General features: G+C 39.8%; 1 protein-coding gene and 1 long non-coding RNA gene across 2 annotated transcripts; one reads left to right on the top strand and one right to left on the bottom strand.

Moving 5' to 3' along the window:
* Positions 1 to 2,965: 2,965 nt before the first annotated feature.
* Positions 2,966 to 3,651, bottom strand: LOC110638550 (transcription factor UPBEAT1-like). The gene has a single exon (XM_021789145.2). The coding sequence runs from the start codon at positions 3,551 to 3,553 to the stop codon at positions 3,182 to 3,184; it is 372 nt and encodes a 123-aa protein (XP_021644837.2). The 5' UTR covers positions 3,554 to 3,651; the 3' UTR covers positions 2,966 to 3,181.
* A 2,434-nt stretch (positions 3,652 to 6,085) lies between these two features.
* On the top strand, positions 6,086 to 6,736 carry LOC110638548 (uncharacterized). Its single transcript, XR_002491706.2, has 2 exons — positions 6,086 to 6,378; positions 6,455 to 6,736. It is a non-coding gene; the product is annotated as an uncharacterized LOC110638548 (long non-coding RNA).
* The last annotated feature ends 17,946 nt before the right edge of the window (positions 6,737 to 24,682 follow it).

Raw genomic sequence — 24,682 nt, 5'->3', positions numbered from 1 at the left:
ATCGATTTGATCACACCTGCTATGCGATTTTGTGTTCTTTCTTTTTCTTTTTTTAATTTATGGGAATGAATCTGAACATACATTTTGTCTAATTCCTGGAAAGTTTTTAATTCTTTTTTTTTTCCCATAATAATAATAATAATAAAAATAATATACAACAAATAATGATAACAATAATAATACAAATAACAAATGTAATAATAATAATAATAATAATAATAATAATAATAATAATAATAATAATAATAATAATAATAATAATAATCATTTAACAAAAATACTATTATGAAAAATATTAATTTCAAAATAATAAATAAAATATCAATAAATTATTAGCTTAATAAAATAAAATATTTATTAAAAAAATTTAGGTTTAGGTTGTTATAGAATTGAGCCAAACTAAATTTGAATAGTTTAGATTTAATTCATTTAAAGTTTTTGAAGTTGACTTATTTAGAAAATAAGCTCTAAATGAGTTGAGTTAAGCCAAGCTGAAATTTTACCAAATTAAGTCTCGAGTAACTCGTGAGTAACTTGACTAATTTATGGCCCTAATGAGTTTTTAATTAATTTTGAGATATTAAATTCAAATTATGTAATTTTGATTAGTTTTTATAGTAAAAAAATTTATAAAACATTAAATTTAAATTATAAATAATTATATTTTATAAATATATTTTATATATTGATTATAACACAGTTTTAAATAATATATTCTTTTTGAAATATTTATAAATAAAATAATAAATATTTATTACATAATAAATATTATAACAAATTTTATATTCAAGTCGATTTATAAGTTTATTTATTGAGTTGTTTGTGAATCTATAAATGAGTTGGCTCACAAATTTTAAGTAGCCGAATAATGTAAAATTTGAACTTAACTTATTTATTAAACAAACCTAAAAATTGAATTTAAATTCAATTTGTTCTCTTGACAAGTTGAACTAAATCAAAGTTACTTAGTTTCGAGTCATTCGATAGATTCGTTTACAACCCTAATAGCAGGACGGATGTACTTTGAACAACAAAAGCTCTTTTTTATTTTATTTTTTATAAACAATAAAAGCCACTTCATTCAAACACAAAAAGGCTTAAATTAAAGGACAGCCACCCATTCTCATACTTCACTGGAATTATAAATACCAAATTAATGAGATATGAATACTCCGATTGCTGCTGGAGGTTGCCAATTCTAATATCTCGAATTGGGAAATCGTATCCAAGCAAAACTAACAAAACTGTTGGTCCCCTTTCCACTTCATTTGTCCCTTGAACGATAAAAACCTGAAGACTGCAGAGCCAATCTCATCATCAAAACTACCCCCCCGCGCCTCATGTCCAGTCCATTTCACAAGTTGCACGTTCTACCGTTTTACAAACAAAGTTCATTTAACAATAGAAAAAATTTTCAGTCCCTCTTTCTAATTAATGACCCATCATTATTCATTGAAGGCCATCATTGTAGAAGCAGAGTACAAACTGCAGTACCATTATCAAGAAAATTTTTTGCATGATAGTGCTTTGATTATTATCTGGGTGGCTTGCCTGGCAAGCATGGAGATTGAAGATTGGAGATGAAGGGAATTATATGTGATGGTTGTCCCACTCTTTGGTGGGGGTGCTGAAATGCAAGAAATTGAATAGGGAAATGTTGGAAATCTTTGAAACAGTGGTGATATCATTTGACAACAATCTTGTCAACATCTTTTGCCACTATGGTTGAGTTTTGCTCCTGCCATTGTCTCTGTCTTTTCTAGGCAAATTTGGTCCACTAGTCCAGTGGGGTCCCAGCCCTACACACTTCTGCATCTTTGAAGTCAAATTAATTACAATCCTTACCTTTTTTTTTAATTGGGTGAGAATGATGGAATTAGAGTTTAATCACTCAGATATTGATGATAAACTTAAACGGATATATGAAGTGAAAATTAAATTGAGGGAGAAAGACAATTTTATAATTTTAAAAAACTGATTTCATTAGGAGATGGCAATGTTTATTATATGTGTGCATGGTAGCTCTTCTGACCATGGACGAAAAACTTTGAACGGATTCACAAAAGTCTAGAGCAGATGAATGGCTGCAGCATGAAATGGGCTGAGCCTCATACCTGGAACCTTTTTATACGCATAGCCCAAGATCTCTTTGAACTTTGGATCAGGCACGTGTAACTTGCATCTACTAACCCACAATCCAATCCATGAATGGATTCTACCATTGCTTTGTTTAAACTATTCTTTTATATCATGAAAAAAAATTCATAATTTTATAATAATTATATATTTTATTTATAAATTTTACGTAAAGTAAAGTTTTATTTTTTATAATTCAATTATTTCATGAAAGCCATATTAGATAACAAAATATAAATAACACAATATATTATTATTATTACTTTAAAATAATATTTTATTATATTATTTTATAAAAATATTAATTATAAATTATATAAGACTATATAAACAAAAAGGTTATATTAGAAGGTATAGGAAGCAGAACTAGCTTGGTAAATATAATAATTTCCCTTACATAATTAAGTTCTGTTAAATTGTGAATTTTGTTGAGTCATTAAAAAGAAAAAATATATACAAACACATTTCAAAAACAAATTAAATTTATTATAATTAATGTAGTTTTTTGCAATCATCCAGATCATTAATTAGGGAAGAGTGAAGATGTCACTGTGCGTTAAGAGCCAAATATTGAAGTTTTATTTGGTGAAATCGACCTTCATGTAGTGATTTTATTATAATGATTGTCGTGGTGGATCCTTCTATCATGATCAATGATCATATATTTATCTGTTTTATTATATAATTTTTAAAAAACTCAATAAAAAAAAATTAAAGAAGATAATAATCAAAGCATATATTGCATGTAAATTATATTTTCACAACTCATCAAGCTATGCGAGGCAGAATAAATTAACAAATTATAAGAAAAGTATGGAAAGTTGAAGAATTCACTGGTCCATCTGGAAGTCGCTTCATTTTCCACACAACAAATTAAAATGACAAAGCTCTAGTTAAATCTACACAATCATGCGCACATATCTGGGCTTGCAAAACAAGCTCCTGTGGCTGTGAATAACACAAATAACATATAAAGTTTAATATTTTTTTTTTTAAAGGAAGGAAGAAAGAAAGAATGATAGGCTTTACAGGTGGATTAATTAGTTCACTCATCAGAACCTGTAAATACCTTAACCATTATCTGCATGACTTTCACTCTCATTTGTAAAAACAAAATGTAGTCAGCACTGTCTCTGAAAAGCCCTTCCAGTCCCTCAGCTTCGCTGTTTGGAATTAGCTTCTTCAGGGTTCTAACTCTTCTATGGATTCCATTTGCGGCTTTTGATCCAGAGCCTTCTAGACGTGTCCTGCTGTTCATTAACACCCTTCTCGATCTCTTTTTCCTTGTAACCATTTGTTTCCTCACAATTTGCCACCTTCTCCTGGCTTGGGATTCCAAGACTGGGACCATTTCTTCATTGTCTTGGACCCTACCCTTCAAATTAGAAGCAAGAAGATTATGGGCAGAAACACCCATTACTTGAATATTGAATCAAAGTTATATCAACTCGATCTCTAGCCAGCTTCTCCTGAGTCTTCAGAACTTTAAGCACACCTTCCAAATTTGGTCGCCCAGACAAGACTTATATGGTATTTTAGGTACAGGGTTGACAGCCAATGAGGATAATACAGATAAAAAAAGTAGTAGGGACGACAACACAACTTCTGAGAAGGACTCCAAGGCAATGGGGACAAATGAATAAGGAACAGCCACGTGTATCAAATGGTGTTGCTTGTTGCTTTGGGCATGTTATCCAGCTCAATGCACATGCACCCACATGATTCTTCACCACCACCCAACACCCTCTAAAACCCACCATTTTCATCCCACCCTCGTCTCATCAAAACACCCTGGATTATTCCTCCTCTACTTTCCAAATTCAATGCATATATAATTTGAAATTAAGCTCATTCCAGCTCAAAAAACATGGCATTTCTTCATATATATTTATAAACCCTAGTCCCATGGTTCATGGTGGTTCATTATAGCCTGTGCATGTTTCTAAACAGGAAACCAATTTAGAAAATTATTACAAGTTCAATTGTTATTTAATTGTCAATGCTAGCGTTCACAAAATGTGGATGATTTAGATCCTAATGTTGGGATAAGATATATTTTCTTCTGACATTCATGAACTCCGTTTTCGATCCAGTGATGATTGTGTTATTAAAAATTTTTGGGCAAATCATGTTCTGACATGTCTGCTTCAAAGTACAACACTAAATTAACTTATGCTACAATCTTACTGACAAAATCTTCACCACCGATATATACATGGGAAGGACATTCTCAATTCCCAGTACTTCCTTGATATCACCAATAATGCTCACTTTTGTTCCACTACGATAGAGGCTGGTAATGCCATGGCAACAAAGTTGTTTTTTGCTTTATTATTCTTGAAAATAATAATTCAACATTAAATAACTATTATCTGAACATGCGCTTAATCATATCTATATCGAAATCAACAAATTTTATAATCATTATTTCTTCCACCTCCTCAAGGGTATAAGCTCTAACAACATGCATGCCCATGCAGCCGTTGAGGGATCAATCAGTTGCAGCTATAATGGCATGGTTTTAATAGATGCGGCTATCTAGCTAGCTAGAGTAGGAGAGGTACGAAGCTTTAGTTAGCTTCTTTTTTTTTTTTTTACTAAGCCCAGTTGATATATAGGAAGAGATTTATATATTTTATGTTTTTTTTTTAATTTATTATAATAAGAAAAATTCTTGTAATAATTGTAATTAAGCGAAAATGGTGGTGCATAAAATGAACAGGTGGGCAACAATATTGCGTAGGATGTTGTCTTCCTGTCATCTAGTTGTTGGTATCCTTTCATTTTCTTTATATATATATATATATATATATATATATATATATATATATATATATATATATACTGGTAGCAAGATAAGTTTATACTATAAAAACAACAAATGCCATGGCGGCTATGCACATGGATTCATCCGTAGCCTCACAATCTCCATTATTGGTTGATTTTTTTCTTCCGAAAAATCATTTGCATAAAAAATGCTTAAATCCTACAACTACAATTAATTGAATATAATATACTATAATTAATCATATAATAAAATAAATAATATAATTAATATTTTATTTTTATAATTATTATAAAATAATTAATAATTTTTATTTTAATATTTATTTATTTATAATAATAATAAGTGACAATGACTAATAATAATAGTAATAATCATGTGGTGTTGATAATAGTTAAGTGGTGATATTAACTACAACAGTGGTTTGGAAGATTGTTAATGATAATTAATAGTGGGTGATATAATAAAAAATGATAATAAGTAATAATAATTATGTTTATTTTTATATATAATTATTCTTATAGTAATTAAAATATTTAATTATATAATATAATCAAAATAAAATAATAAAATATATGATATTATCATAATTTAAATAAATTTTTAAAAATTAATTTCGATTAGACCATTGATGCGTCACTAAGCTAATTTCAATATTGTTGTAACAAATATAGTCTAATTATCTCTCAAAGGGATGAGGGCTTTCGGCATATGCAAGGTACGTAACTGGACGACAACCACGTACGAGAAAATGACAATCGTCTAAAGGAGAAGGAGGCTCTTAATCAGTTGTTGTGGGCCTCTTGGCCCATGAACGCTAATCACACTTTGCAGCAACGGCTTACCCATCTTGCTTTAATTTTTTTTTTAACGTTAGAAACAAACGGCGTCACGTTCTCCATGTGCCTTTCGAACCCTAAGCAACCTGCTTATTATTTATTATTATCTGCCCATTTTAAGTAATATTCTCCCCTATGAATTTTTTTTTCTTTTTCCTTTAAGGGGGTTAAATAAATAATAAATTTTTATGAGAAATGAAGGCAAGTGCATTGCGGCGACTGCATATGCATAGGTGGCCCATATTGTTTATTCCTATAAGGAAAGAATTGAACTATGGCAGACGGTGGATCGTTTAGTTTGAGATGTTCTGGGCCGACTGTCGAATGGTTTCGGTTTCGGCCCGAGTTTTGATATAAGTTCTCTTTGGGCCGAAGCGGAAGGAGGCGTCATACGGTAATGGGCTTCTCATGAAAGCAGTGGCGCAACCAAACGACACGATTACCAAAACCGAAATGAAAGTGAATTAGGGCACACGCATACGCCGAATCTAATCTTTACCTAATCGCAAACAATCTAAAGTACCTGGTCGTCATCGTCCCCTGTCTCTCTCTGTGTCCATTGGCCATCGTCAGCCTTCGAAATGAGGCAAAGACTCAAGAGGAAGAGGCATATTTCAGGTTTGTGCGTGAATCTAATATAGATTTTTTTTTTCCATAAAAGAAATTCGTTAATTTCTCTCTTGGATCGTGTTAGATTCACGCACAAACTCGTAATCTGCCTTTTCGATTATCCTTCTCCCTTTTCTTCATTGAAAAATGCGTTTTAAGTTGCGGCGAATTGAGTCTATGGCGGATGCAGATTCGGCTTTACAAGGAAGGCAGAGGTATGGGAAGATTAGGTTTCATTATTTGATTTTATCATCTAGATTTCCATTTAGATATTTGTATAGATAGATATCTTTAGAATTACTTGTTATTTGAATTTGACTGTAATTGAATTTGAAGGTGCAAATATGGATAAAGGGCTTTTCCTTTACACTTCACTTTTCACTCACTTTCAAGTTTCACCTTGTACTTGCCATCGTACTTTTTTTAAGACACACACACACAAACACAAACGGCTTGCCATCGTACTTGGAAATTAGAGTTTTATAGAATTTTATTTAATAATATGATCAATTTTATAGTTTATGTCAAAAAAAAAAGTATATTAAATAAGAGAAATTGACAAGCAGACTTAGGTTGTTTAAGCATGCATTGACGGATATTAGTTTAAATATTTTAACTAGAGGGTATTAAAAAATAATTAAAAATTAAATTTAATAAATTTTAATGATAAAAATATTAAAATAATAAAATAATTTCTTAAAATTTATTTTTTAGTGATGTTTAAAATGATATTTTTATTTAAAAAATCAATTTTAGCAATACCAGACACAGATAAGCCGGAAGCCCTTATCACACATAATGAACTCATGCTATGCCTCTTCCCTCTCCATAGGTAGTCTCTGGCTGTGCCATTTTGTTCATTATACATGTGATAACGGGACCGTCGCACCTTAATGTCAAAACAAAGATATTTCTGATATGCAGGATCCTCTTAAAGAGGCAAGTGTAGAGCATACGTATCTCTGATTATAAGAGTATGATGCACGTTCAAAGGTTTTCGGAGAGAATGAGAAGAGTTTTAGAAAGCCATAGAAGAGAATTTCAGAAAATATTATTGAAAGGGGACTAAGTCTGATTACAACTGAAGAGAGCAACTCCTTATATAGGTGAGGAGGCTCTTAACATTACTGAAACCTGTTAGAAAGCGCTCTGACACTCTTAAAGCATTATAAAGGAAAGCAAAATAAAGACAGACACATTATTACATTATTGACTGATAAACTTTAACTTTTATCATGGAGTAGTGGACAGATTGAGGGTATCAAAGTCGGAGTCATCAGAGTCGATTCCAAAAAAGTCCTTTGGCCACTGTCTGTGTACAGGAGATGGTGGGTCAGCGCTTTGAATGGCATCCCGTGACTCTGTGTCCATTGGATCCTGGGAATCTTGCCACATGGGATAGATCCAGTCAATAGGCTCATCAGTGAGAGACTGGATGGGACCAAGTGATGTACAATTCACATGGGGAGGTACCAGACAATAATAGCTGTTGATTTCACAAAGATATTCAGCTAGTTGTTTTCTCAAGGGTCCCATGGCCTCCTTATCAATAATTGATCCCACGTAAGTCCTCCACTCGTATTCACTATTCTAGGTCCAGAGGAGTCCATCGGGCCTTCTGGAGAAAGGCCTGTGAAAAATGAACATGGTTCTGATGTTGGGCTGGGTAGCGATGGGCCTGTTTTCTATTCCATAGGTGTCTATGATGCGCTTCAGACTGTAGCGCCATGCTGAAATGGGCTTGAACCATTCCAGAAATCTGTACAGGAGATTTCTGTTGGTGTTATTCATAACATATTGATAAAGGGCCATGAGTGGGAATTCTATCCCTGTAGAATAGAAAGTAACCATGCACTAGAGGAGCCATAATTCTTCCAGAATGAGTTCTCTGCCAGGGTGGATACTGAAACAGGTCAAGAAAGGGTTGTCAGGGATAAAGACAGTCGAGAAGGGGAGTAATCCCCTTAGGGTGTTTCTTGCACTCAGGTAGTGAAACAGATGATCCCTTGCGAACTTAGCCATTTTTGTGATAGGCTGGTTTGGTAAGCATCCGGGAGGGAAACTGTCTGGAGTAGGAACTAGAAAATTGTGCATTGGAGGAGGAGGAGAATGTGGAGAGGATGAAGATGATGCCATGAAGATCAAGGGGAGTGTAGAGGAAGCTTGTATCAGGTGGAGGGTTTTTGGCCTGGATAGGAGGTCAGGAACTAAGTTGTGCTTCCCTTTGACATGCTGGACTGTGAATTTATACTTGGCGAACCAGTCCTTAAGCCTCAGTAATTGTGGTTCAGGAAGAGACTTGTTTTTGAAGTCTAGAACCTTTGGGAAGGATGAGCTGTCCATGACCACAGTGAAATGGTGGCCAATCAAGTGAAATTCGAATTTCTTTATTCCATTTTTGACAGCTAATATCTCTTTGTAGACTGAATGATAATGTTTCTGAGGCTCTGGGAACTCTCCACTAGCATGTCCGCAGATATGCTTTTCTCCTTGAATCTCTTCGATGAGGACTGCACCCCAGTGGGTGTCACTAGCATCAGTCTGAAGGATGCGGTGTCCAATGCTGGGAATCTTTAGTGGTGGAGGGTTTAAAGCCACTTCTTTTAATTTTTTGACTGCACATGTTTGTTCTTCCTTCCATGGTGGGGCATCCTTTTTAAGCATCTTTGACAGCTGGCAGGTGTGGGCGGCCACATGCGGGATAAACTTCCTGATGTAATTGATAATACCAAGAAACTGTTGTATTTGTTTTACTGTCAAGTCCTTATCAGGAAACTTCAGTAATTCTTCTGCAATGTGAGGTCCCGGTTGGTATTTTCCATCCTTGAATTTCATTCCAAGGAAGTCGATGTCAGTTTGGGCCAGTGAGCTCTTCTTTTCTGATAGCATATGTCACGACCCAACCTATGGGCCGGACCGACACTAGGACCTGGGCTAGCCTAAAGCCCCCGAGGCCCGTAGTAAGCCTAACTATTCATTAATCCAACTCTAAGGCCCATTTGGGCCCAATATCAAGAAATTAACCGGACGGAGTCCGGCCATAAAGTGGACCTTTCAACGGGGAGTTTTTGACTCGCCTGACCTGTAAACAAAATATATCATCAATTGGGGAGCTCAGCTCACCCTCTACATACTCATCAGCATAAAAATAAATGGGAGCTCAGCTCCCTCATCCAATCCATCAAACAGGCATATCATTATATGTTTACAGGTCTAACATGATAATAATATTACAAACCAAAATCAAATAAATACTTCTAACACATGCGGAAATTCTAGGAGTTAATAAAATTACACACACATTGATAAACAACCTGCGAGGAAAGGAAGCAGGTTAACCTCAAAAATATCCTCCTGTGGCCTGGAAAAATATTGAACACGAGTGAGCGTTCGACTCAGAGAGTAAAATATCAATTTTAACCATAATCTCTATAACTATCTAAAACTAATGCACCCTGTAGAGTGAAATGCAACATCAACAACATTTTCATATCATAACATCAAAAAGGTAATTTGGAGCACTCACACACCCTGTAGTATCAATCATAATATATGGGAGCTGATTCCCTATCTGACTCTCTTAAATCCAACTTCAGTGCGAAGAACTCAAGCCGGACTTTCGCTTAATAAACCAAATTGGAGGTCCCAGCGAAGAACTCAAGCCGTGACTACCCGTCCTATCCATAGTCAGATGCATGGGCATGCTTGAACATATAATAATAGTGAAATTACAATTAAAATTAATATTTTACTCACAGACTTGACAACGGTCACTGTGGCGGCTGGACGGAGGAAGAAGGTTGTCCCGGCTCACCTGACAATTACATTACAATTATTTAATATAAATGACTCAATACAATCAAGAAAATACCAAATACGTCTTAAGTCGTGCCGAAAATCCGGCAGAGTCTCCCCTATACCTAGGACCTACCCAACCTGCAAAAGGGCTCAAAACACACTTCTATATTCACAACCCATATATCCACAACTCAATCTCATCACACAGCCCCTCCTGGGCCCATCAAATCAATCATTCATCACAATATGTAAAATTTCAATTTAGTCCTTATAATTGATCTTTTTGCAAAAATTGCCCAAACAAGCTTTAAAAATTCTAAAACTTTGCCCCGCGGTTCTTAGCAATATTACTAGGTTATTGCAAAAAGAATCATAATTTTCTGAGCTACCATGAATATTTTATGAATTTTTAACCCTATTTAAGCACTAGAAAATTATGAAAAAGTAAGGTTCGGGCTTACCTTTGCCGATTCCGACTTCGGGAACGCACTCGGGATGTCTGACAATGGGGGGTAGCCAAAACCTCGGTCCAATTCGGAGACTTTTCCGGTAACGGGTGTGTCTGGCCTGAATTTTGCAGACCCGGTCAATTGTCGAATTTCCGCGAATTGAGGATACCTACACGAAGCCCACAACATGGGGGTTAGTACATAAATTTTTCAGAATTTTCTAAGCTCATTTAATACTCGGAAAAACACTGTGAAGTTCCGTGGGACCCACCGAAAAACGGTGTCGGAAAAATTCGAAATTTATGTCGCCGTGAAGCTCTCGACGAGTGGAGCGTTTTGGTACTCTCGGTTTTCTCGTGGGATTCACGGTTTGTGAGAAATTTAGTCCGAAAGTCAAAATGGGCTAAAACTTCCCGGGCAAAAATTGGACAAACCGCTCGATGGATTTCGGCGTTCTTGGTGTCTATGGAAAGCTCTCGACGAGTAGATGATTTTAGACACAAGACCCGGTCCGATTGGTGGCCGGATCGGCCGAATTTTGGCCGGGAAGTCAAAACGTCGCACGCGCAAGGGAGGGGTGTTCGCGCTGCTGACCGTTTGGGCGCGCACGGGGAAGGAGGTGGACGGCGCCACGTGAGTGGGTGGCGGGGAGGTGGTTGGCCTGGGGTCAGGGAGGAGAGAGAAAACGGGAGAAAGAGAGAAGGGGGAGGAGACGCGCGCGGGAGGAAGAAAAAGGGGAGGGAGCCGGTCCGATTCGATCGGTCCGATCCGGTCCGGTTTGATTCGGTCGATTCGATTCGAAATACAAAATTTTGAATTTTTATTCTGCCTTGGGACCGAAAACGAGGTCCAAAAATTTCGAAAAAATTTCAGAAAACTCAGAAAAATTCGTAGACTCCAAATATATTTTTAGTTTTGCCACGTGGTCTTTAAATTAATTTTTAAAAATCATCAAAGTTTATATTTTCGAAAAATCGAACCCGATTTTTAAAATCCAAAAAATCTCAAATAATTTCTTAAAATTTAAATAAAATTAAAATACCAAAAATACTCATAAAATAATAAAATTTAAAATTCTGGGGTGTTACATTCTTCCCCCATTACAGAAAATTCGTCCTCGAATTTTTTACACAAGGCAGAATAAAGCACATGATTATACATTGAACAGATAAGGGTACTTGCTACGCATGTCCCGTTCTGACTCTCAGGTGCACTCTTCCACTGACTGGCTCCTCCACAAAACCTTAACCATAGGGATCTGTTTTGATCTTAGCTGTCTCACTTGGTAGTCCACTATGGCTACAGGTTGCTCCTCAAATGTCAAATTCTCTTTTAGCTCTACTACATTTGGCTGTAGTACATGAGAAGGATCTGGAATGTATTTCCTGAGCATAGAGATGTGAAATACGGGATGAACGTGAGAAAGGTTGGGTGGTAGCTCCAACCGGTAGGCAACTGCTCCAACTCTATCCGTAACCTCAAAAGGTCCGATATACCGAGATGCCAACTTGCCCTTCTTTCCAAATCTCATGACTCCCTTCATCGGAGAAACCTCCAGGAATACATAATCACCTACTGCAAACTCCACATCCCTCCGTCTGGGGTCTGCATAACTCTTACGCCATTGAAAGTCAAGCTTTCAATCGTTCCCTGATTAAAGGAACTACTTCTGAAGTGTACTGCACTAGATCTACATCATGCACCTTCGCTTCTCCCATTTCCGTCCAACACAGAGGAGACCTACACTTTCTTCCATATAGTGCCTCATAGGGTGCCATCCCTATGCTGGAATGGTAACTGTTGTTGTAGGCAAACTCCACTAAAGCTAGTTGATCATCCCATTGACCTCCAAAATCCAAAACACTCATGCGAAGCATGTCTTCCAGTGTTTGGATTGTCCTTTCGGACTGTCCGTCTGTCTGAGGGTGAAAAGCCGTACTAAAGTTCAACTGTGTGCCAAGTGCCTCCTGCAACTTTCTCCAAAATCGAGAAGTGAACTGGGGCCCTCTGTCAGATATTATGGAAGTTGGAACTCCATGCAATCTGACTATTTCTCGAATGTAGAGTCGGGCGTACTGTGCCACAGAATATGTAGTCTTCACGGGCAAGAAGTGAGCTGATTTGGTTAGACGGTCCACAATTACCCATATCGAATCATATCCTCGCGTGGTACGAGGCAACCCAGTCACAAAATCCATAGTGATCATTTCCCACTTCCATTCTGGGATAGGGAGCTCTTGCAGCTTCCCTGACGGTCTCTGGTGTTCAAACTTCACCTTCTGACAAGTCAAGCACTTGGACACAAAGTCTGCTATGTCTCTCTTCATGCCATTCCACCAGTAGCTATCTTTCACATCATGGTACATTTTGGTGGAACCTGGGTGGACATTGTACAGTGTATAGTGTGCCTCTCGCATGATTTCATTCCTGAGGTTGTCCATATCTGGCACACATATCCTAGAACCTTGCACTAGGGCGCCATCATTGGCAAATCCAAACTCACCACCTTCACCCTATTGTACTCTTTCTATGATTTTCATCAATTGTTGGTCTCTGTGCTGGAAAACTCTAACTCTGTCTCTCAAGTCTGGCCTCACTGAAAAATGAGCCAACAATACCCCCTCATCTGAAAGATCTAGGATTAAACCTTGATCCATCAACTCATGTATTTCCTGAATCAACGGTCTCTTCTCTGCTGAAATGTGCGCCAAACTGCCAGAAGATTTTCTGCTCAAAGCATCTGCTACTACATTGGCTTTCCCAGGGTGGTACTGGATGGTGCAATCATAGTCTTTCAGAAGCTCCATCCATCTCCTCTGTCTCAAGTTTAAGTCCCTCTGTTGGAAGATGTACTTCAAACTCTTATGGTCGGTGTATATCTCGCACACTTCACCATACAGGTAGTGTCTCCAGATTTTTAGTGCAAAGATTACAGCCGCCATTTCCAAATCATGGGTGGGGTAGTTCTGCTCATGCCTCTTCAGCTGTCTTGAAGCATAAGCCACTACATTTCCATTCTGCATCAAAACACACCCTAAGCCAACTCTGGAGGCGTCACAATACACGGTGTATCCTTCACCACTCTTAGGTAGTGTCAACACAGGGGCAGTGGTTAGACACTCCTTAAGCTTCTGGAAACTCTCCTCACAGTCATCTGTCCAAATGAATGGAACATTCTTCCGGGTTAACTTAGTTAGGGGAGCTGCTATCCTGGAAAAATCCTGTACAAAACGCCTATAGTAGCCAACTAGACCCAGAAAACTTCGCACCTCAGTGACTGTTGTAGGCCTAAGCCAATCAGTTACAGCTTCAATTTTCTTGGGATCCACTTGAATACCTTCTCTTGAAACCACGTGTCCCAAGAATGAGATGCTTTCTAGCCAAAATTCACATTTCGAAAATTTGGCATATAGCTGGTGCTCCCTCAAAGTCTGCAACACCATTCTCAAGTGCCACACGTGTTCTTCCTCGGTCCGAGAGTATACCAAAATGTCATCTATGAATACGATGACAAAACGGTCCAAAAATGGCTTGAACACCCGGTTCATCAAGTCCATGAAGGCTGCTGGTGCATTAGTGAGTCCAAAAGACATCACCAAGAACTCATAATGACCATATCTTGTCCTGAATGCCGTTTTGGACACGTCCTCATTCCTGATTCTCAACTGATGGTAGCCTGATCGCAGGTCTATCTTGGAAAAGAATCTAGCCCCTTGGAGCTGATCAAACAGATCGTCGATCCGAGGAAGTGGATACTTGTTCTTCACAGTCACCTTGTTCAGCTGTCTATAGTCAATGCACAACCTCAATGACCCATCCTTCTTTCTCACAAATAGAACAGGAGCACCCCAGGGTGAAGTGCTCGGACGTATGAAACCCTTGTCCAACAGCTCCTGTAGTTGCTCCTTTAACTCTTTCAATTCTGGAGCCATCCTGTAAGGTGGCATTGATATGGGGTTTGTACCGGAACAACATCAATGCGTAACTCTATTCCCTTCTCGTGGCAACCACGAAGCTCTTCAGGAAGACATCCATGAATTCTCTGACAACAGGAACATTTTCCATGTTGACACCTTCTACAGATGTATCTCTCACCAATGCCAAATACCCTTGGCATCCACGCCTCAACATTTTTCTAGCACTAATTGCTGACACCAAGTTATATGGAGCCACGCTCCTGTCACCATCAAAGCTAAACTCTTCCACACCAGGTATGTGGAAATACACCTTTTTGTTCCTGCAGTCTAAGGTGGCATAATGAGTTGCCAACCAGTCCATTCCCAAAATTACATCAAAATCAATCACTGGTAGAGGAACCAAGTCTACTGGGATGATCTTTCCATCCACCACTACTGGGCTACCCGGAAAAACCATATCTACATCTATGTTGTCACTAAGTGGGGTAGCTACCGACAAAGGACATTCTAAGGTTGTAGGGTTTCTACCCAACCTCATGGCAAACACAGGGGAGACAAATGAGTGCGTAGCACCCGGATCTATCAAAACACGAGCCTCATAGGAACAGACCAGAAGAATACCTGCCACAACTGCATTTGAAGCTTGAGCATCCTGGTGGGTCAGGGTGAAAACCCGAGCTTGACCCCTACCCTGAGTGGCATAACTCGACATCGACTTCTACCTCCTGATCTGCCTCCAAATCCATGTCCCCCTTGTCCTCGGCCCTGTTGGCCACTAAACTGACTGCCTGCCATGCTAGAAGCACCCGGATACAACTGGTGAGGAACATTTGCAACAGAACCCTGTGACCCCATCTGTGGCTCACTGAACACGGGGCATTCCCTAGCAAAGTGACCTGGTTGGCCACACCTGAAGCATACTCCTGAACCCATCAAACAAGGTCCTGAATGTCCTCTTCCACACTGTGCACAAGGTGCTAAGGAAGACCTGAACTGCACTTAATCGCTGTACCGAATCGTGACCACCGCTAGATCCAGAACTCAGTGCGAACCCTTGAGGTTTGTGTCTAAAACCACTCTTCTTGTTCCTACTTTTTCCTCTGTAATTACTCTGGCCACCACTGTCTGGAGTACCCATTTGGGGAACACCGGTAGAACCATCTGCTCTGTTTTTCTTTGCTCTTTCGCTGTCATCCACAGCATAGCTAATCTCGATCTGTCTAGCTCGATCAACCACCACATCAAAAGACTGATCAGACATCATGGCCAGGTTCGCATACCTCCTGTCAAGCCCCTTTAGGAATCTCTTCACCTTCATAGTTTCTGTAGCTACTGCTGTAGGGGCATATCTGCTCAATTCCAGAAATTCTGTAGCATATTCATCTACAGACCTGTCATTCTGTCTTAAGGCCTCAAAGGCCCACTATTTCTGATCCCTGAAGCTTTTTGGCACAAACCGATTGATGAACAGTTCTACAAACTGAGTCCACGACAAACCCTCCATCCGAGGTAATATGTAGTCATTCATCCATTGTCTAGGCATAGGCCCCATAACATGCTGCATACACTCTATTAGTCTTCTATCACCAATCGCACTGCTCTCGCTGCTCAGGAATCCAAAAATCGATATGCATCGTCTGACACATCATAAGTACCAGGCACCAACTTCTTGAAATTTATGATTTGTTTGTAAGGTTCTCCTCTTGGTGCGGTGGACTGCTGCTGCTGTGGAGGGTGGACCATATACTGCGCCATCATATCAATGGTCCTCTGCAAACCAGCTAGAGTAGCTGCCATGGGGTCCATGGGACCCTGTGCCATGAAAGATCGATCTGAATCGTTGGCACCGCTCTTCTACTTGAGCAGCTCTAGGCCTCCTACCCCGCCTCCTCGAGGCAGGCGCCTCATCTTGTGCTGACACCTCATCAGGCACATCTGGTTCTGGTGTAGTGGCAGCTCTCCTGCTTCTACGCATTTTCCTGAAATTCAGCAGCATTAGCCCACAAAATTCAAACTGCACGTTACACAACTCTATGACTCATATTCACACATAATATATAAAGCAGAAACTAGAAGCAAAGATGACAAGGCAAGACGAATGTGGACCCTATTTTTCCGCATGTGACTCCTAGTAGACTCTTCCTAACACTTTAGATGAACATTCCCTAAGAATCTGGAGCCTAAGCTCTGATACCACATTTGTCACGATCCAACCTATGGGCCGGACCGGCACTAGGACCTGGGCCAGCCTAAAGCCCCCGAGGAACGTAGTAAGCCTAACTATTCATTAATCCAACTCTAAGGCCCATTTGGGTTCCAATATCAAGAAATCAACCGGACGGAGTCCGGCCATAAAGTGGACCTTTCAACGGGGAGTTTTTGGCTCACCCGACCTGTAAACAAAATATATCATCAATTGGGGAGCTCAGCTCACCCTCCACATACTCATCAAAGATAAAATAAATGGGAGCTCAGCTCCCTCATCCAATCCATCAAACAGGCATATCATTATATGTTTACAGGTCCAACATGATAATAATATTACAAACCAAAATCAAATAAATACTTCTAACACATGTGGAAATTCTAGGAGTTAATAAAATTACACAAACATTGATAAACAACCTGTGAGGAAAGGAAGCAGGTTAACCTCAAAAATATCCTCCTGTGGCCTGGAAAAATATTGAATACGAGTGAGCGTTCGACTCAGAGAGTAAAATATCAATTTTAACCATAATCTCTATAACTATCTAAAACTAATGCACCCTGTAGAGTGAAATGCAACATCAACAACATTTTCACATCATAACATCAAAAAGGTAATTTGGAGCACTCACACACCCTGTAGTATCAATCATAATATATGGGAGCTGATCCCCTATACAGCTCTCTTAAATCCAACCTAGTGCCAGCGAAGAACTCAAGTCGGACTTTCGCTTAATAAACCAAATCGGGGGTCCCAGCGAAGAACTCAAGCCGTGACTACCCCCCGAAGGATCGGGTCCCAGCGAAGAACTCAAGCCGTGACTACCCGTCCTATCCATAGTCCACACCACATCACACGCACGCCAACGCACGCACACTGCTCCAAATTACCACAATAACATCCATGGCACTTTAACAGTTATCAATGCAACATAAATCGTGCCTAGAGTTTAACTACATAAATATATGCATATAAGTGATGCATGGGCATGCTTGAACATATAATAATAGTGAAATTACAATTAAAATTAATATTTTACTCACAGACTTGACAACGGTCATTGTATGGCGGGTGGAGGAAGAAGGTCATCGGCTCACCTGACAATTACATTACAATTATTTAATACAAATGACTCAATACAATCAAGAAAAGACCAAATACGTCCTAAGTCATGCCGAAAATCCGGCAGAGTCTCCCCTATACCTAGGACCTACCCAACCTGCAAAAGGGCTCAAAACACACTTCTATATTCACAACCCATATATCCACAACTCAATCTCATCACATAGCCCCTCCTGGGCCCATCAAATCAATCATTCATCACAATATATAAAATTTCAATTTAGTCCTTATAATTGATCATTTTTGCAAAAATTGCTCAAACAAGCTCTAAAAATTCTAAAACTTTGCCCTGCGGTCTTTAGCAATATTACTAGGCTATTGCAAAAAGAATCATAATTTTCTGAGCTACCACGAATATTTTATGGATTTTTAACCCTATTTAAGCACTAGAAAATTACGAAAAAGCAAGGTTCGGGTTTACCTTTGCTGATTCCGACTTCGGGAACGCGCTCGGGATGTCTGACAATGGGGGGTAGCCAAAATCTCGGTCCAATTCGGAGACTTTTCCGGTAACGGGTCTGTCTGGCCCGAAATTTGCAGACCTGGTCAACTGTCGAATTTCCGCGAATTGAGGATACCTACACGAAGCCCACAACATGGGGGTTAGTACATAAATTTTTCAGAATTTTCTAAGCTCATTTAATACTCGGAAAAACACTGCGAAGTTCCGTGGGACCCACCGAAAAACGGTGTCGGAAAAATTTGAAATTTATGTCGCCGCGAAGCTCTCGACGAGTGGAGCGTTCTGGTACTTTCGATTTTCTTGTGGGATTCACGGTTTGTGAGAAATCTAGCCCGAAAGTCAAAATGGGCTAAAACTTCCCGGGCAAAAATTGGACAAACCGCTCGATGGATTTCGGCGTTCTTGGTGTCTATGGAAAGCTCTCGACGAGTAGATGATTTTAGACACAAGACCCGGTCCGATTGGTGGCCGGCGAATTTGGATTTTGCGAAGTCGAAATGTCGCGAGGGAGGGAGTTCGCGCTTTCCGGCCGTTGGGGCGGCCACGGGGAAGGAGGTGGGACGGCGCCGTGAGTGGGGTGGCGGGAGGTGGGCCGTGGTCAGTGGAGGAGAGAGAAAACGGGAGAAAGAGAGAAGGGGGAGGAGACGCGCGCGGGAGGAAGAAAAAGGGAGGGAGCCGGTCCGATTCGACCGGTCCGATCCGGTGCGGTTCGATTCGGCCGATTCGATTCGAAATACAAAATTTTGAATTTTTACTCTGCCTTGGGACCAAAAACGAGGTTCAAAATTTTCGAAAAAATTTCAGAAAACTCAGAAAAATTCGTAGACTCCAAATATATTTTTAGTTTTGCCACGTGGTCTTTAAATTAATTTTTAAAAATCATCAAAGTTTATATTTTCGAAAAATCGAACCCGATTTTTAAAATCCGAAAAATCTCAAATAATTTCTTAAAATTTAAATAAAATTAAAATACCAAAAATACTCATAAAATAATAAAATTTAAAATTTTGGGGTGTTACAGCATAATTCCATAGGAATCCACCAATTGTTGAAATGTGGAGAGGAGTGTCCTATGGGCTGAAACATCTTTAGAGAAGAGAAGGATATCGTCTATATAAATAAGAGCACTATGTAGTATGGGCTCGAATATCCTTGTCATGGCCTTTTGGAAAACTGATGGGGCCGTCTTAAGGCCGAATGGAAGGACTGTCCATTGGTATTGGGCCGTAGGAATGCAGAAAGCAGTCTTGGGCCTATTAGAGGGGTTAATACCCAATTGCCAAAAACCAGCTTTAAGATCAAACTTGGAGAAGATATGGGCTTCGTGTAGTTGAGTGAACAAGGCTTCAGGCTTTGGTAATGGGAACTTGTCATCTTGGAGGAAATGATTCATAGGCTTGTAATCTATGACAAGTCTTTTCTTCCCTCTTAGTCATTCCGATCTTTTTTCAACATGAAAGGCCTGGCAGGCCTATTGGGAGGAAGTGGGTTCTATGAGGCCTTGTTGGAGAAGTTGTCTGCACTCTTCTTGGGCTAGAGCCAAGTCTGTAGGATTCATTCCCGGGTGTGATGCCTTTGTCGGATTGATATCTTCATTGAGTTTGAATGGAAGACTGACAAAGAATTCCGGGTTTTTCCACAGGGGTGGTGATGGTGAAAATGTGCATGGGAATCAGCACAGGACCTTAACAGGAGCTCCTTGTGCTCTTGGAATTCAGCTGAGGCATCAGCCAGAGAATATAACCTTGGGACAGAAGTAAACGGCTGAAAATTCCTCTTATATTTCAATCCTGTGGGGAGGATCTTCAAATGCTTCGCCTGTTGATACAAGTCAAAGCCTATCAGCAGATCCTTGTCAGGAAGATCCGATCCGATGACCCTAGTCCAGAGGATACAAGTGGGGAAGAACTGGATTCCAATTGGATGCTTAGTGATGAGGCTAGTTTTGAAAACATTTCCATCTGCAGCCTTAAAGTATTCTTCATGAGGGACCCAGTATTCTGAGGGTAAGATGGCTGGGTTCATCATGCTTTTGTGAGCCCCGGTATCCAGGAAGCCAATGACACTAATGGGCCGTTCATACTTGCTGGGAAGAATATGAATCGGAACTAAAGGAATTGGAATAGTGTCTGGGCCATAAGTGGATTGAGAGGATTGGATATGTTGGGCCAGGTAAGACGGGTAATGGGCTTCAGTATCTGAACTGGATTCTTCTGATGTGAATGAGTAATCTTCTTCTGATCCAGTGTCTACTCCAAGGGCAAAGACTGTATCTTCATCGGGCTCATCCTGTTCAGAGAACAGGGATTCAACATCATCATGCTCCAGGGAGATGTGAGAAGCCTGCTGTATGTGTTGTAATAGCTTAACTGTCTTATTGGGGTTTTTTGGGTAGTTCTTGCCATAATGACCTCGATTGCCACAGACATAGCACCTGTCAGACTTCTTTGTACCCGTTCTTTTCTTTCGAAAGTATCTGACTGACTTTCTTCCTTTCTTTTGCTTGAAAGGGGGTTTGAACCCAGAGGGATGTTTCTTGTAATGTGCTTTCTTCTTTGGCTGCATTCACAGTTTTTTTCCTTGCATTTAATGGCAAGGTGAGACTTATGGCATACATTCTTCAAAGCTTTGCTATTGTCAATGATATCTTTAAACAATTTCTGTTGCTTGCACATTTTGTCCAGACAGGCCAGAGTCATTTGATGGATTTCCCCTATAGTGATAGCATTCATTGCTCTTCTGGTAGCAGCAATACTTCTGTGGAGTTTTGGTTGTAATGCTTCTGGTAAGGAGGCAATATAGGTATGCCTGAGGTTGACATCGTTGTAACCATTAAGCAGATAATAACGTTGAGTCATGCGCTGGTGGTGTTTTTCAATGTCTGATCTTTTTAAAGAACATCAGTGCATATTAAAGAACTCTTGTCTTAACTGCTTGCTGTATAAGGATGCATCTCCGAGAAACTCAGCAAAGAGAGCGTTGACTGCTTGTAAGGGAGTCAGGTGGCAAAATTGAGCTTTTTGATATTCTCCAATGGAGGAGAACCAATCTTGCAATGTGCCAACAGTTCGAGAGATGAATTCTTTGAGTATAGTGTGGGAGTCAGCACCTTCCCGGAGCATTTGGACATCAAGCCAAGCTTTAAATTCTGCAAGGCGATCTCTCCACCTTGATGGGGGAACATCATCTAAGGTGAACCATGGGCCTGAAATGGGCCACAGTGCATTGTGGAGCGCCTGGTAGTCCAAAATCTAGAATTGGTTCATCATCAGGGATCTCAACATGGGGGTCTTGAGGAGGCCTTGTAGGGCCTGTAGTGCCATTGGTAGAATCTGTGGTCGGTGAAGGACCTGTTTGGGAGGCTGTTGGCTGAGGATCAGCCATGAGCAGTGTCGTGATATCCATTCGTTCCTCCTCACTGTCATCAGACGGGTCATCAAAAGAATCTTCTTTTGGTTCTGGCTCAGAGGGTATGGACACCATATGCTGAGGAGTAGGATCAGGATACATTTTGTCCTTCCCTTTCTCAATTTTCCTTTTTGGAGGATGAGATTCTTTCGAGGAAGATGGACTCTTTGGCTCATATCTGGTAGGTGTTGGAGTAGGTTTGAATAAAGGAGACGGGTGGTATGTTGGAGGTGGTTCATATGAATAGTTAAAAGGTCCAAAAGGGGAGTAAGCAGGTTCAAGAGTAGGAAGAAAAGGATTAGGAATTGTTTGAGCAGAGAAAGGGCTGAATGGGCTGTAAGAGACTGGAGCTTCTATGGGCTTATGCAAGTCTGCCTCAACTTGGGCCAACTATTTTTTCAGCCTTCTTATCTCCTGTTCCTTTTGGTTGAATTCTACACCAAATCTCCGTTGTTGGATCAAAGCCTTCAGATCTCTATCAAGCTGGGTAATTCTGCTTTGTAAGTCCTTGTACATGTCTTGGGCAAAAGCAGTGAAGGAGTCAATTTTTTGATCAACATGCTAAGTCCTGGTGAGGACTTGATCAATTTTGGAATCAATACGCTGTAGCGCCTTATTCTGGACAGCAGCATTCTTGGTTTGCCAGTTCAAAACTTCTTCAGCTTGAGTGATCGGGGTGATCTGACCTTCACTATCAACCTTTGTTGAGTGAATGAAAGGTCTGATGGAGATTTTGGTCTGTTGGTCTGTCTGTTGTGCTAATGGAGGAAAGTCTGCTTCATAAGAGGCAGGTGAGAACATCATGCAGGGTTGTACCAGAGGAAGTGCAGGAGGAGGGGAAGAAACTGGCTTGGGAGGGGGTAGTTTCTTTCCTTCCTTTCTGATGATCTCAAGGGCAAGCTCATAGATGGGAAGAGGCTTCTTTTGCTTGGTTTCTTTATGGATACCAATCCATGAACTATTATCTGGATAGTCTCTTTTGTGAACTTGTTGAGGCTTGCAAGAGGCTCTCCTGGTTTGTTTGGTGAGCTTCCTCCAATTTTTTTCAGACAGAGGATGGTCATATTCATTTTCCCAGTAATTATCACAACAATCACAATCTTCATCGCATGCTCCAGAGCCTGGGAGATCCCAGGGGCAGTGACCATCTATTTTCTGGGGATAGATGTAATGGTTGTCAGGTGTCACTGCTCCAATGGGATAGTCTTCTTGCTCCTTTTCTAATGGCTGGACCATCATGGTCTGGAATACAGGCAAGGATCCTGTAGAATGCCGTGGTGGCTGGAAGGAAGTTTGTACTGTGCCGTCAGGATTCCTTTTGAAAGATGATTCTGTGATCTGGATTGGTTGAGATGTCGAATGGAGCCTTTCATAATTGGTTAACCAATCCTTTAGGATGAGCTGTTCAAGCTCATTTCTAGGCAGTTGCCTAGGTATCTGAACAATTGTTGGAGTGGTTTCAGTGTCTGCTAGCACAAGCAGAGCATCATTTGATACAGATGACTGAGATAGATCTACTGCATGATCTTGCAGCCTGTAGATAATCTGGTGATGTAACGTAGCCATCATAGAAGATGTGACTTGGGCTGCCCCCGTGAGTTGGATTTGGACTTTTAAAGTAGTGTTGAGATGTGGATCTCTAAGGGAAAGATTGTAGTTAGGGAAAAACGTCAATACCACACTTCCTGCATGCAAAGTGGTAAGACATGTCCCTATCACTGCATGTTCATACTGTAAAAACCTCGTATCGAGGAGTGATACCCTTGCTGTTACTGGAAGTCCTCGTCGTCCATGTGGACTGAGGATAAGTCGAACAGCTCCAAAGTGAAGATGAGAAAACCCTTCCTGTCTCCATCTGGGGATGAGCTGAGGAGGGATTTTTAAGGTTACGTATTGTTCAGCAGATGAACTCTGGAGAGAGCATTGATCCATTTTGGAGGCCTAAACATATTCTTTTGACAAAGATCTTCTAGAAGAAATGAGAGATCTGATAGATCTGGTCAAAGATCCAGATCGTCTATAGATGTTGTATGGACTGAGAAGAGGAAGAAGGGATTCTCCAACCTGAGCATCTTCAGGTAAAGTGGATATTTCCACGAGATTATCAATTCTGGAGGATAGTGTTCTTCGAAGTGGTGAAGAAAAAGAAAGAGAAGAAGTGAGGTTAACAATCTCAGAGGGAGAAGGGGTCTGAAGATGAGTTTCAGAAACAGGGTTAGGTGTTTGACAAGCCATGTTTGGTACGTGGCGTTGTGACTAGAGATCGCTCTGCTTTCTAGGAAGGAATCAAGTAGTTACTAGTTTCTAGCCAATATACAAAGATAAGAGAAGATGGCAAAAAACAGTGATAAAGAAATTAAGAGAAATACCAGAGTTTGAAGATTTCTCTCCTACTCGCCAGTGAAGTATGTATAATACAAACATAATCAGGCTCTGATACCAAGATAAGCCGGGAGCCCTTACCACACATATAATGAACTCATGCTATGCCTCTTCCCTCTCCATAGGTACTCTCTGGCTGTGCCCTTTTGTTCATTATACATGTGATAACGGGACCGTCGCACCTTAATGTCAAAACAAAGATATTTCTGATACACAGGATCCTCTTAAAGAGGCAAGTGTAGAGCATACGTATCTCTGATTATAAGAGTATGATACACGTTCAAAGGTTTTCGGAGAGAAGGAGAAGAGTTTTAGAAAGCCATAGAAGAGAATTTCAGAAAATATTATTGAAAGGGGACTAAGTCTGATTACAACTGAAGAGAGCAACTCCTTATATAGGCGAGGAGGCTCTTAACATTACAGGCAACCGGTTAGAAATTGGCTTCCGGCTTATCTTGGTAAATGGCATACTCATGTGTTTCATTTTGATGATTCAGCTCAAAGGAATCAAATCCACTTGGAATTATCATATTATATTATATGGTATGCTTTTTATTTTTAATATATT

This window comes from Hevea brasiliensis, chromosome 2 (genome assembly GCF_030052815.1).
Source record: "Hevea brasiliensis isolate MT/VB/25A 57/8 chromosome 2, ASM3005281v1, whole genome shotgun sequence".
Lineage (NCBI taxonomy): Eukaryota > Viridiplantae > Streptophyta > Magnoliopsida > Malpighiales > Euphorbiaceae > Hevea > Hevea brasiliensis.
The sequence above is the reverse complement of the archived record's forward strand: the minus strand, read 5'-3'. Positions and strand labels throughout refer to the sequence as shown.